At 43.4% G+C, this 14,283-nt stretch overlaps 1 protein-coding gene across 1 annotated transcript; it reads right to left on the bottom strand.

The window, feature by feature from the left end:
• Window positions 1-4,094: 4,094 nt before the first annotated feature.
• LOC133606543 (tripartite motif-containing protein 2-like) lies at window positions 4,095-14,277 on the bottom strand. The gene is made up of 14 exons (XM_061960604.2): window positions 14,154-14,277; window positions 13,938-14,080; window positions 13,691-13,871; window positions 13,370-13,629; window positions 13,164-13,302; window positions 12,918-13,088; window positions 12,664-12,844; window positions 12,490-12,593; window positions 12,258-12,425; window positions 12,023-12,191; window positions 11,882-11,952; window positions 11,679-11,819; window positions 11,445-11,613; window positions 4,095-4,242 (listed from the first exon to the last, which is right to left on the bottom strand). Exons 1-13 carry the CDS (start codon window positions 14,250-14,252, stop codon window positions 11,461-11,463), a joined length of 1,980 nt encoding a protein of 659 aa, XP_061816588.1. The 5' UTR covers window positions 14,253-14,277; the 3' UTR covers window positions 4,095-4,242; window positions 11,445-11,460.
• Window positions 14,278-14,283: the final 6 nt, after the last annotated feature.

Here is a 14,283-nt window from a genome sequence, read left to right as displayed (position 1 = left end):
TCACCCAACCATGCAAATTTTGCATTTCCTTTGGAAATCGAGGTCCCAGAGTCTGGAGGAAGACAGGAGAGGCACAGGATCCACGTTGCCTGAAGTCTAGTGTAAAGTTTCCACCATCAGTGATGGTTTGGGGTGCCATGTCATCTGCTGGTGTCGGTCCACTCTGTTTCCTGAGATCCAGGGTCAACGCAGCCGTCTACCAGCAAGTTTTAGAGCACTTCATGCTTCCTGCTGCTGACCTGCTCTATGGAGATGGAGATTTCAAGTTCCAACAGGACTTGGCGCCTGCACACAGCGCAAAATCTACCCGTGCCTGGTTTACGGACCATGGTATTTCTGTTCTAAATTGGCCCGCCAACTCCCCTGACCTTAGCCCCATAGAAAATCTGTGGGGTATTGTGAAAAGGAAGATGCAGAATGCCAGACCCAAAAACGCAGAAGAGTTGAAGGCCACTATCAGAGCAACCTGGGCTCTCATAACACCTGAGCAGTGCCAGAAACTCATCGACTCCATGCCACGCCGCATTAACGCAGTAATTGAGGCAAAAGGAGCTCCAACCAAGTATTGAGTATTGTACATGCTCATATTTTTCATTTTCATACTTTTCAGTTGGCCAACATTTCTAAAAATCCCTTTTTTGTATTAGCCTTAAGTAATATTCTAGTTTTGTGACACACAGAATTTTGGATTTTCATTTGTTGCCACTTCAAATCATCAAAATTAAATGAAATAAACATTTGAATGCATCAGTCTGTGTGCAATGAATAAATATAATGTACAAGTTACACCTTTTGAATGCAATTACTGAAATAAATCAAGTTTTTCAAAATATTCTAATTTACTGGCTTTTACCTGTATATATAGTGCGGCCCCCAGCCAAATTGTTTTACCCCAATGCCACCCCGGAGTCAAAAAGTTTGGGGACCCCTGCTTATAATGATTGTTTGAGGCTTCTCTTGGGAATTCCAAGAAGCTCCAGTGCAAGCCAGATGTTTGTTTGTGTTGGGGTGCCCACTTTCTCAGCGTTGCTACGCAACCTTATGTATAAGTTTAAGTGTAGGGCATCTGAGTCTGAAAATGACATAATCTCTGTGATAACGAACCCTGGCCACAGTTCTGTTAGGTACTCATCTGGACTGTGGAACCATTGGCACACATATTTGTATGTCAGAAACTGACATTTGGGCTTTATTGTTTTTTTATGTTTTATTGTTTTGTTTTTAATGTTTTAATGTTTTGTATTCTGTTCTTTATGTTTAATGGATCTTAAGGTCTGCAATAAAGATTGATGATGATGATGATATATATATATATATATATATATATATATATATATATATATATATATATATATATATATACATATATATATATATATATATATATATATATATATATATATATATATATATATATATATATATATATATATATATATATATATATGTCTTAATAAGGTTATCCAAAAAATAGTGCTCGATACCGTAGTAGAGCGCAATATATGTATGTGTGGGGGGAAAAAAAATCACAAGACTATTTCATCTCTACAGGCCTGTTTCATGAGGGGGGGTTCCCTCAATCATCAGGAGATTTTAATGGGAGCATTCACATACCATGGATTATATAGGGCACAGAGTGGGTGGGTACAGGCTGGTGTAGGGGCGTGGTGATTGAATATTCAATAACATGGCAAATTCTTGCATCCAGCACACCTTACAATAGTGGTAATAAAAGATGCAACCTATGCTTGAAAGAAAAACTGTTTATTATTTACCGTCCAGACCTGTCATCCCTCAACAAGCGCAGCGAAATTGTAACAGCATGCCGCCACAGACGGAAACACCTCCTAGGTAACACATGAGCCAATCACCACGCCCCTACACAAATCTTAAATAAATCATATATTAAAACATTTTTAAAGAACTGACAATAAGTACTGTAACAACATGTCTACATGCCATTTCTTGAATCGGCACATTGACATGACGGATTCCAGACGTTCAAAGACAGTCTCAGGCCCCGTTTACACTAAGGCCATGTCTACTCTAAGACGTTCAACCCCTTAAACGAATAATTATTGAGCCTAAGCCCCGTTTCAACCACACTAAATCATCGTTTAAGGTCCCATCCTCGGACAATTTTTTACACGTGTAAGTGCGCCGTGTATTTCTTGAATCTCCGGCCCTTAGCTTTGTACGGACTCGTTGATCATTTACAAACTGAGTTCGGAGAGGAAGTGACGCCAGAAAGACCGCGCCCCACACAGGAAGTGACGTCAGAAAGAACGCGCCACAGCCAGCTTCATAATAAAGCGGTTTCGTAAGTCGGGGCTAACCACTGGAAATATGAAGACAAATCATCCATTGACTCTCCTTCAACAAATGGACGCAGTTTTTCGGTAAGGAGAATCACAGTTGACCTCGACATTCGAAAGTTCTCTTGCCGTCTGAGAAGTGTTGTATCCGACATAACTGCAATCGCTTTCTCTTAAGGTATTCATGTGTGATTTCCACAAGTGTCTGTACATGTAGAAGAATGAGAAACACGGGCATGTCTGTATGACTCGCCTCCATATTTCCAGTGGTTAGCTCCAAGTTACGAAACCGCTTTTTTATGAAGCTGGCTGTGGCGCGTTCTTTCTGACGTCATTTCCTCTTCAAACTCAGTTTGTAAACGATCAATGAGTCCATACAAAGCTAAGAGCCGGAGATTCAAGAAATACACGGCGCACTTACCCGTGTAAACATTTGTCCGAGGAGGGGAACCTTAAACGCTGGTTTAGTGTGGCTGATACGGGGCATAGGCTAAATAATGATTTGTTTAAGGGGTTATCCGGCTTAGTGTAGACATAGCCTCAGACATAAAAGAAAAAATCTATAATCAAGGAGGGTGGAGGAAGCACAGCCAGAAAGCCGCCAAACTGCACTCCGCCACAAAGGGCCGGCCACCGGCAGGAAAGAGTCAGGTGGTCGAATTCCGCTGCAGCAAAGGTCCACACCCAAGTCCAGAGAGGGCAACTATGGAATGGGCCTTTCAATGTGGCACGCAATGAAAACGAGTTTGACACTCTGATCTAAATCGTAGACAGTAATATGCCTCTCACAGTTCTTAAAATCACATCAAGAAATGACAGGTATAGAGTAAAAAATATTCTACTTCCAAAAATCTCATGTTCGTCAAAGCATTTTTCAGCTGGAAAATGTTGATTGTGTGATGATTAAAAAAACAACTCTTGTTTTTGACTTTTATTTTACACACAAACACAATTACACAATTCATAAATGGTACGTTGCTGGCTCCATCCACCCCCGCTCCTCAGGACTGAAGTTAGCAGGTCAAAGTTTGCAAAGCCTTCGAAGGTGTTTGCAAGCATTCAATTTCCCTGCCTTGTGCAAGAAGAGGAGCGGGAGCAAGCAGCTGCTGGGAAAGTCAAATGCTTTGACCACCACAAAAATTCTGCAGACAGCGCTGCTGTGCACTACCATGCTGCTGCCACTGAAGAGAACATATCCTGTATACTTGAAGACAAGAACTCCTGTAATGATAAGGATGATGCGGACGGCTGTTCGCTTGGTTTTGTCCACCACGGTTCTAACCGCCTGGCCAGGTCGCGGTCGCTTAAGCGCGTTGACAGCTGAGAGGCTGCAGAAGCTTATGACCCCGAGGAAGAAGATCACCTGACTGAAGCCTATACAGGCGGCCAACAGAGGTTTTGTGAAGGCCAGCAGTGACAAATACATCCCCAGAGAACACCAGAGCCACGGGAAGGCTATGGTGACATACCGAACACTCTGCTGCCGCTTGAAACGCAGGTAAGCGACAGGATGGACAACCGCCAGGTAGCGATCGACACAGGTGAGCACAGAAACGACTATCTGTCCGTACCAGGGAAAGAACTGGATTATGAATCCCGCACGGGTCAGCTGGTAAGCGCTTGTGTTGATCCCGTAGATGCCGAGAGCATACGCAGCCACTCCGATCAGCTCCATGGCAGCCAGGTTGAGCACAAAGCAGTCAGAGTAACTCAAGGTGGTCGCTGTGAAGATGGCGCGCTGGAGACCCAGATGGAGGACGCGCAGAGACAGAGGGAGGACAACCAAAAGGGTGGTGGCGAAAAAAAAGTTGTTTACGTGGAGAATACCATCTAACTTGAGGCACACAAGCATGCCCTCCACCCCGAAGGACACGTTGACGGACATCAGTGCAGAAAAGAAGCAAACGCTGGTTCTTGAAGGTCTCACCTGTCAGGCGTGCAGACAATGAAGTGCATGGATGAAAATGACTGAAGCGTAGACAATGGCAATTTACTTGTCAAATTTGAATAAACACCACATTTGGTTGCCAAGTGCTTTGAATAGAACTTCCATTAGGACTAACGTTGAGGCAACGTGGACACACAGCTTGTCCTGGACCCATTAACACAGACCACAAGTGCATGCTCTTACTTTGAAGGGTCACCAGGAGGACTGCTGTCCTAGATTCGCTCACATTTGTTCCAAAATGTCACATGACGTGAGAGACACGTTCATTAGACGAAAGGACACAAAACAGGTTGAAGGAAGTCTTTATTGGTTGGACATGCAGAAAGGTTCCTGTGATAAACATCCCTTATGTTAGTTAGCACGCTGTTAGCATTAGCGTGGACAACAAGCTAGCTGCTTGTGTCGTTGTCCTTGCTCATCACTCAATAAATTAGAAGAAAGGTTCAACATGCTAATTAGCGTTGCACACATTAGCAATAGCTAGGTTTAATGCAGACAAAAACAGTTCCCGGCACACATACAACGTGAAACATTAGACGCAAGAATATCAATGCACGGGCGTCATTCGATACATCCACAATGATGTCACTTCCTGAATCGGCACATTGATTCCGCCCACTCAGTCAAAGTCTCGGCTGTCGTTGCTGGTAAGCATGTGCACACACACACACACACACACACACACGCACACACGCACACACGCACACACGCACATACACTCACTCGTGTACCAACCATTCCATGAAGTCATCATTCCAAAGTCAGAGGCCATGTCAGTAATAAGCAAACTCATGACAGCATTCTCTTTGTTCAATAATGCTAAAGTGTACACAATGATTAGTGAGTATTTATTTCATAATAAGAAGATGTATTAAGTTAGTATAGCATGTACAAAGTACAATGCTAATTGGATGGATGTATATCTGCTGATGTGCATTTCTGTAACAAGGGAGAGTGTGGCATCACAACACCCAATAGGCTCATTGGTTAAGGTCTATATCAACTACCTACGGCAGGGGTGTCCAAACCTTTCCCACAAATGGCTGCACACTGAAAAATCTAAAATCGCGGTGGCCATTTTTGTATATTTCATCTTTAAAGCCAATACAATATATAGATTGTTTTCAAAGAGTCATTTGTGTCAAGGTAGTTATGTCAACGAGCACTCTACTCCTCTTGTTTGGATCTTTTATTTGTCTTACTTGTTTGTGATTCATAATGCTGTGTTGAGGCCAACTCGCTCTTACTGTATCTCGCACCTGACAGCTGATTGGTCAGCTGCTGCGTGCTGTCAATCAATGTCACGTTGGCAAGAATGCAGCGCAAGAAAGCCAATCAATGAGCGTGTGGGCAGTGCAAAGGGACATGCTTCAGCCTGAATTGCCTTTTTCCGCCTGGCACTAGTGTTTAACTTGTCTCCTCCATTCAATAGCGTTTTTGGACGATAAAAAGTGCAGGGGACAAAAACTGCTTTTTGCATTTTCTCCAACCCCCAAATGATGTCCATGTATCAAACCCTATCAGCTGCCTGAAACGCCAGCATCGCTACGACAGTGTTTTGAAAAACTACAAAAACGCCTGCTGCTAAAGAAGCTATTCCAAGTCAGCCGCAAAGAAAGATGTGTACAAACTGTAATTAAATCTACAGTTGAAAAATACTACCTGTTTTGTATACGTTGATTGATTATCAGTATTGGTCTAGAGCAGTGGTTTTCAACCTTTTTTCAGTGATGTACCCCCTGTGAACATTTTTTAAATTCAAGTACCCCCTAATCAGAGCAAAGCATTTTTGGTTGAAAAAAAGAGATAAAGAAGTAAAATACAGCACTATGTCATCAGTTTCTGATTTATTAAATTGTATAACAGTGCAAAATATTGCTCATTTGTAGTGGTCTTTCTTGAACTATTTGGAAAAAAAGATGTAAAAATAACTAAAAACTTGTCAAAAAATAAACAAGTGATTCAATTATAAATAACGATTTCTACACATAGAAGTAATCATCAATTTAAAGTGCCCTCTTTGGGGATTGTAATAGAGATCCTTCTGGATTATTGAACTTAATTCTAAACATTTCTTCACAAAAAAAGAAATCTTTAACATCAATATTTATGGAACATGTCCACAAAAAATCTAGCTGTCAACACTGAATATTGCATTGTTGCATTTCTTTTCACAGTTCTTTTTGACACACATTTAAAAAAAAATCTCACGTACCCCTTGGCATACCTTCAAGTACCCCAAGGGGTACGCGTACCCCCATTTGAGAACCACTGGTCTAGAGAAACAGGAGTAATCTGTATAGATATCGGTTTGGAAAAAAAATACATTCTGTAGCTTCAACATTTAAACTTTTTCTTGTTACTTTACACCAGGGTTCCCCGAACTACGGCCCACCAGCGTTCACGATGCGGCCCGCGGGAAATCCCAAGTTCTTTCTTTCTTTCTTTTTTTATAAATCCTTTCTGTCGAGCTGCTCAAGCATATCATATTGTAAATGTAATTCTCCATATCTGCTGCACAGATTTAGTTTACAAAAGAGAAGTGTGGGATACTTCTCTTACTGCCTTATTTGTATTTGACTTCATTAACTGTTTTGAATATATTTAGTGTTTGGAGCAGCCTTGTTGGAGCAGGACGGGATGGAGAGAAAAAAAAGAAGATGAAAGGGGGGAAATAATAAATAATCATTTAAAAAAAAATTATATATACACACATACCGTATTTTTCGGACCATAGGGGGCACCGGATTAAAAGGCGCACTGCCGATGAGCGGGTCTATTCAGGTCTATTTTCTTACAAAAGGTGCACCGGATTATAAGGCGCATTAAAGGGGTCATAATTTTGAAAATTTAAAACACTATCTTGTGATCTACATAACATGTGATGGTAATTCTTTGGTGAAAGTGTTGCATAGATTATGTTTTACAGACCATTTTCAAGTAGCTTTCTGACTGTCTCTTCAGGATGCACCGTTTTGTGGCCGATCTTACCTATGTGGCTCACCTTCGACAGCGTCTTCTCCCCGTCATCCTTGTTGTGGCCATGTAGCGTGCAAGGACCGGAGTCAAAGAAGTGTCAAAAGATGGAACTAACTGTTTAAATGACATTCAGACTTTACTTAAATCAATAATGGAGCAGCAGCTCTTCCGTAGCTTAATAATGCAACATCAACACCAATAATGTGTCCCGTGAAAACCGTGCGACCGGAACCCTCTAATAACTAAAATTGCGTGGGTGAAATATGTAAACCCACTACAGTTTTTAGCGCTTTGATAGCTAGTCTACTGACAAACATAAGTAAGAACTTTACACTATTTTTTATTAGAAATGGCAACAGCGGAAGATGAATGCCACATAAGAAGATAGAGAAAAAGAAGAAGCTTATGATTACAATGACTATATATATATATATAGTCATAATATTAATACAAAAAACACACATATATATGTGTGTGTGTGTGTTTTTTGTAATTATTATTTTTAGAATGTGCGGCGGCCTGTTTAAGAATTTGCTGTGGGCTGCTCTTTGGACACCCCTGACCGAGATGGATAAGGTGTTCATGCTCCACTCGACATGACACACTGGAAACGTTTAAAAACAGAGCAATATAGTTGTTCAATACTTATATCAATTTCAAGAACTTGACCAGTCATTGTGCACTCATTGTAGTTATTAATCCACAGAAACAACACAAATTGTAAACTTCTCCATGACCATGTTTTATCCGGCTTATTTGTAATGCAATTTTGTTCTACAATGGACCTCAGTGAGTCAATGATTGTGTTTCAATCCACGCACTTCTGTACTAACACTTTAATAAGTATAAGTGCAGTGATGGGCAAGCTACTTGGAAAATGTAGTAAGCTAAGCTACAAGTTACTCTCGTTTAAATGTAGCTAAGTTATAGGGGAAGCTATCCCTGGAGAATTGTAGCAAGCTACACTACAAGCTACACGGCAAAAGTAGCTTGCTACATCAAAGCTACATTTAACGGCATTTATATCTATGGGCCCACATGTATAATATCAATGGTCAATTACTATTTATTATCTGTCATTGAGCTGGGGACACCCTACAGTTACCTCTAGGGGTCCCCACAACCTACTGTATTTATTTATTTATTTATTTAATTTGCCTTTTCTTTGGCCCACCCCTATAATGGTATTAATTTTTTCTGTCTACAGTAAAAAAAAAAAAAAAAACAGCATCTATCTATAGCTTGACAAAAAAAACAATGACTTGTGTGTTGTTTGAGAACAGTTGGTAATGATTATGTGCAGTAAAACTTTCCATGAACTCAACTCACCTTAATGTGTGTTATTACATTTGTGCTGGATGTCTTAGATGAAAAGAGCAGTTATGATTTTGGTTTACAGAGTAAACAACAAACAACTAAGGTTTTGGGCATTGTTTTCTCTAAACGCATAGATTTAGCTAAATATGGCCACAGACACGTATTTTTATGCGTTTCCTGCACACCGTCTTCATCACTGTGGGATCTGACCTAAGGATGTTGTTGTGGCTTGTGAAACCATTTTTGACACAATTGAAGATTAAGGGCTATATAAGTAAACTTTGATTGATTGATTTATTGATTGACTAAAGGAAACATCTCATCTGCGGGAGAGAATACCCCTGACATTTTCAACTACGGTTCTTTTTTTTGAGTCGTCAGCTTGAAGCGTCCCTCTGTCTCTGACTCCCTCATCGTCTTGTGACATCAGTGCGTGTCTGCTAACCTTAGCCAATTATGACTCGACATACGAACACCAACCAATCATCATGGATTTACTCCGTATGTATAAATGTTCTCATTTATCCAGGTCATTGGATTTTCTCCATATTTTTTTTGGCCTGAATTCGCAGTCCATTTTCTCTCTTTGTAGCTTGTAGCTTTGACGAAAGGTACCAAGCTACATGGCTCTTAAAAGCAGCTAAGCTACAGGAAAAGCTACTTGTTAAAAACATAGCTAAGTTACCGCCAAGCTACTGGAAAATGTAGTTAAACTATGTAGCTTAGCTACATGTAGCTTGTTACTACCCATAACTGTATAAGTGTATAATATACTGTGTCCACTGTGTACGGTCGCCCGGAGGAGGGGGTCCCCACATCTGCGGTCCCCTCCAAGGTTTCTCATTGTATCCCATTGGGTTGAGTTTTTTCTTGCCCTGATGTGGGATCTGAGCCGAGGATGTCGTTGTGTCTTGTGCAGCCCTTTGAGACACTAGTGATTTAGGGCTATATATATGATTGATTGATTGATTGATTGATTGATTGATAGTTATTTCCGATTTCTGTCGTAAAAGATGATTGCAATATTTATATGCTTAAATGCTTTTTTTCCTTTGTAGGGTGAATTGCAACCACTAGTCTCTCCCCTTTTGCTACGCAGCCCAGATGGCAATTATCTAAGGTGGTTAGGTCCAATCACCACACACTCAAATAGTGAGTGTGTGGTGAGTGCCACTATACTGCCTTTTTGCGTGCAAATGCGTCAGAACACAGAAATGATCCAAAGCGAAAAACACCATCAACAAATAAAAAAGAAAAATACTGCAAATGCCAAAAATACACACAAACCCTAAAACAACTGCATGAGAGAAATTTTTAAAGTAAGGCACTATGGACACCAGACACAATGATTGGACAGGCTACAATTTTGGGGAACTGTGCCAGACAACTTTTTACACAGGCTTGGTAATCCAGCAGACAACACAGACAATGAAGTTGGTTGACAGCTCAGTTTTATGCGAGGCAACCGAACAAGTGTGACTGATAAAGTAGACTGATGCCTAGACTTACCAAAATTGGAACTTGGGCATGTAGTAAAACTGTCTATGTATAGGTTTTGACCATATACTGCAGGGTATTATGCACAGTGTTCTTGTGTCTTCCAAAGGTGTATCATTACCCTGCCATATGTGTTGTCTATATCTAGCGTGTGCAGTGTTACAAGGGAAAAATGATATCAAATAATGAATACAAACATAAAAAAATACTAACATCCGTCTTAAAAGGCAGCGGGATGCCCAGTATAAACTTTCAGTGAAAAGGTCAATTTTCGTCAAACACTGTTTTCACTACACTATTAAAGGGTACCTATGATGATTTTCATACACATTTAAAACACTGGCCCAGTTAATATATATTTGATATGCTTTTGGTGTAAATTCTGCGTACATTTTGCTCCACAGTCACTTAAAGAACCTGTTTTTTGAGTACTGCAAGATGTTTGTTTGTAGAGATGTTCCCAGATTGCAAATGAAACCACACTCCACCCTCTCCAAAAGTATCATAATTTATCTTTAGAAAATATGCACTGTTTAAATATATACATTGAAGTTGTCACCGCTATTTTTTTCCTAGACAATTCACTTCATAAACATTATATAGATACACCCAGCCACAACATTATGTAAACCTGCACATTCTTCAGAGAGTGCAATAAAAAGCTGCTTTTAGCAGAATTTATGTCACTGCATGTTGCACATCGGTGTTGTTATGCGCATGCCAATACCAGATGAAAATAATACTTTATCCTACATTTTCTGGTGTTTCCTCATAGCCTGGCTTGACTTAATTTCCAAATAGGTACATCCACCTCACTGTGACATCACAACATAGCTCGATTGTAAAACCCAGCGAACAGAGGCATCCAAAACTACATGTGCGCTCATGCCAAAATGCATGAAACTTATAAATTGGTAATTTGGCATTGTTTAACACAAGTGTCTAACTTTGTAACAGCATTTATAAATCAGAAAAGACAACATTTATCGTAAGTCTTTGGAGACAGATATCCCTCAGTTCTGGCAGCCCTGGTAGCCTGGCTAACTTATATTGTGTTATATGTCATTTCTCTCATGTAGCTGTGTTAGGGGTTTGTGGAAGTTTTTGGCATATTTCTTTTGCATTTGGTTTTGATCCTGCAATGTGATTGAAACATTTTTCATTTGAATACTTATGCACTCAAAAGGACTAAGTGTAAGTACAGAAGTGCGCCAATTGAAAGTTTGCATTTAGAAGTTGGCATGTACTCTTGCTGCATTGCTTCCTGCAGACTGGCAGATAGGGAAGTACTGAAAAATCTTTTTTTTGGCTCCTCCCATCACCGCCATTATTACAAAATGAGATCAAATCATCCCATACATGTCCACATCTTAAGGAGATCAACTGACCTCATCTGGACCGCCATCACTGCAGGTACCGGTACACTTTGAAGCAATGGTTACCCGAGTCGGCCACCACCACGTGTCCGTCATCCGTCAGGGCCAATCCCTGTGGCCCGTACAGGGGGTCAGCCGATGTGTTGATGTAGGACAGGAAGGACCCGTTGCCGTCAAACACCTGCGTGGGTTTGAACAGGAAGTCATCGAGTGTGGTGGCTCAGCGGCGACACCCCCACCTTCTACCTGTATCCTACTGTTTCCCCAGTCAGCCACAATGATGTTCCCGTTCACGTCCACGGCCACACCGGTGGGGGCGTTAAACTGTCCGTTGCCCTCACCGTTGGAGCCGAATTTGAGCACCAGTTCTCCTTCTGGCGTGAAGACCTGTATGTACACAAAAACGTTAAAATCGGAATGCCCGGTGTGAACTCAGCCGAATGCGGTACCTTAACTGAGTGGTTGTGGAAGTCGCTAACGATGATTTCATTTTTTTCATTGACGGCAGCAAAGTGTGGACCTCGGAGACAGGAGCACACAAAGGTTAGCCACGTCACCGCCATGCGATCCCGCTAATGCACGCTAGCCACCTGCAAACTGCTTGTCGCCGTTTCCGCGGCTCCCGAATTTGGTAACGAGCTTGCCTGTCAGCTGGAAGATGAACACGGTGCACGCTTTGTTGTCCACCACAATAACGTGACCGTTGCGGTCCACAGTCACGCCCTTGGGTCCCATCAGCCTGGCGGAGCCCAGTTTGGCCTACGTGATGACGTTAGTGTTAGTGTGATGAGATGAGCTTGGCTAATGCAACGCCGTGATGCTCACTTTGAACTTGCCGTCACTGGAGAAGATGCTAACCCACTTGTTGTCATAGTCAGCGATAATTATGTCACCGCTGGGGTGAACAGCCACGCCAGTTGGGCGCTGCAGTTGCCCCGGCGACCGTCCACGCACACCAAATCGACTCTTGAATTCTCCCTTGCTGGAAAAAATCTGGAAGGGAAAAAAAAGTGCTAGCATGGTGCCATGGTGGTACAGAGGACGGAAGGTGTCTCACCTGCACACATTGGTTGTTGCTATCAGCGATCAGGATGTTCCCGTCGGAGGCGGCGGCGACTCCTTGCAGGTTAGTAAACTCTCCTTTGTTCCGCCCCTTGGTTCCTGAACACACAGGAAGTGGCCTGAGCACCTGCCTGCTCTCAGACGCTTTCTTATTGCTTGGGCGTCTCACCAATCCGAAAGATAAGATCGTCTTCGATGGGGTTCTGAGTTTTGCGGCGTGGCGTTCCGAGGGCACTGCTGGCCCTCTTGGAACTCTTCTTCTTTTGGCCAGGGGACTTGCCCCGCCTCTTGGCGCCCTCGGAGGAGCCCGTGGAAGGCGTGGCGTTGGCCGTGGCGGAGGATGGCGACACCTGGCAGAAAGGAGACAGTTTAGGTCTAGGCTTGCCATGAGTAGTGTTGGCACGCCAGATGAGCCACACCCACCTGCGGCCTGCTCACGCTCAACTTGAAAGGACTTCCTTTGATGTGCTGGTCGTACAGGCGCAGGGCCAACGAGAAATCGCCTTCTTTGGGCACCATGTAGACAAACTCGTATGTTCCGTTCTTGCGGTCTACCATCTCGCCGTCTACAATGCTGCCATCAGGCGTAAAAACCTGCGGGAAGAGGAGGTCAGCCCTGCCCACAACTTGGCCTTAAACCTTGGATTGCTGCACAGACGTAAGGACAACCTCGGCTGACAAGATAGCGTTGCCGCTCTTGCAGGCGCCTCCTGACTTGTCTCTTGTTACAATGGTAACAGAGGCAGGAAGTCCCACAATGCACTGTTCCAGACCGGCACCCATGGCCTCACTCTGGCTTGCCACAGCACTGAGAGAGAAGAAGAGGAGAAGTCAGGCCTGCTGGAGAGGAGTCACCAAAGAGGACTGGGCCTCACCTGGTGGTGACGATGGTCCCCAAGTTGTGGATCCACTTCCTCAGGCCGTCCGTCTCCAGGACCAGGTCCAGCTGGTCATTCTCCTCTGGCTGACACGGAAAGTGAAGCCCAACTAGCTCCTCCAGTTTGTCCTTGAGCTCCAGCTCTGTGTCTAAGCTGCCGCTGCATGCTTCCGTGGTCAAGGCATCTTCTGCACGTGCACAGGCTGACTCCACAGCGCCCTCTCCCTGCAGGAGGCTCTCCAGCTGAGACTGAAGAACCTGCAACCACGACAGGTTATCATGGCAGCCATCTTGCTTTGTGAATGATGGTGACACTCACCTTCTGCTTGAGTCCAAAGGTGACCTCCAGCTCCATGAGAAGAACACTCTTTCTCACGTCCAGCTGCTTGTGGAGGTCCTCAAAGCTGCCCATGATGTCCTCTTCGATGGCAGCTTTCTGATTGCTTAACTGCTGCACCATCTCTCTGACCAGGACCACGGCGTCGGAAATTTGTGGGAGTCTGGAGACACAATGGCGGTCAGCGCCAGAGGCGGGGAGGTCGGCGTGCATGTGGTTGGTGTGTCACCTGTCATGAGCAGATCCTAGCTTTGCCTGCAAGGTTTGACGGTGTTCCTCCAAGGCTTGGCTTAAAGGTACCCTGGCGTGCTCCTTGTCATGCACACACTCATCACACAGCGTGCACACACACACACAACAGTATTCAGACACCTGCGGAAGAGACAGCATGAAGAATAACGACACGAACATGCGTACACGTGACACAGCCATGTGACCACCTCACCTTTCCGCCGTGTTGCGGGCAGGTGTCTTTAGTGGGCGGAGCCTCCAGGACGGTGCACTCCTCGCTGCTGCTGTCAGGGGAGTGTTGCTGCGCCTCCATCTGCCAATGCTAGTCTTTGAACACGCCCCCC

Source organism: Nerophis lumbriciformis, linkage group LG05 (genome assembly GCF_033978685.3).
Source record: "Nerophis lumbriciformis linkage group LG05, RoL_Nlum_v2.1, whole genome shotgun sequence".
Lineage (NCBI taxonomy): Eukaryota > Metazoa > Chordata > Actinopteri > Syngnathiformes > Syngnathidae > Nerophis > Nerophis lumbriciformis.
The sequence above is the reverse complement of the archived record's forward strand: the minus strand, read 5'-3'. Positions and strand labels throughout refer to the sequence as shown.

Bases quoted from the DNA above. Each gene is read 5' to 3' on its own strand.
- LOC133606543 (XM_061960604.2), bottom strand. From the start codon at position 14,252: ATGGAGGCGCAGCAACACTCCCCTGACAGCAGCAGCGAGGAGTGCACC. The intron at 13,303-13,369 runs GTGAGGCCCAGT...CTTCTCTCTCAG, and splicing joins GGGACCATCGTCACCACCAG to TGCTGTGGCAAGCCAGAGTG. The intron at 12,426-12,489 runs GTGAGACACCTT...TTTCCCTTCCAG, and splicing joins GCAACAACCAATGTGTGCAG to ATTTTTTCCAGCAAGGGAGA.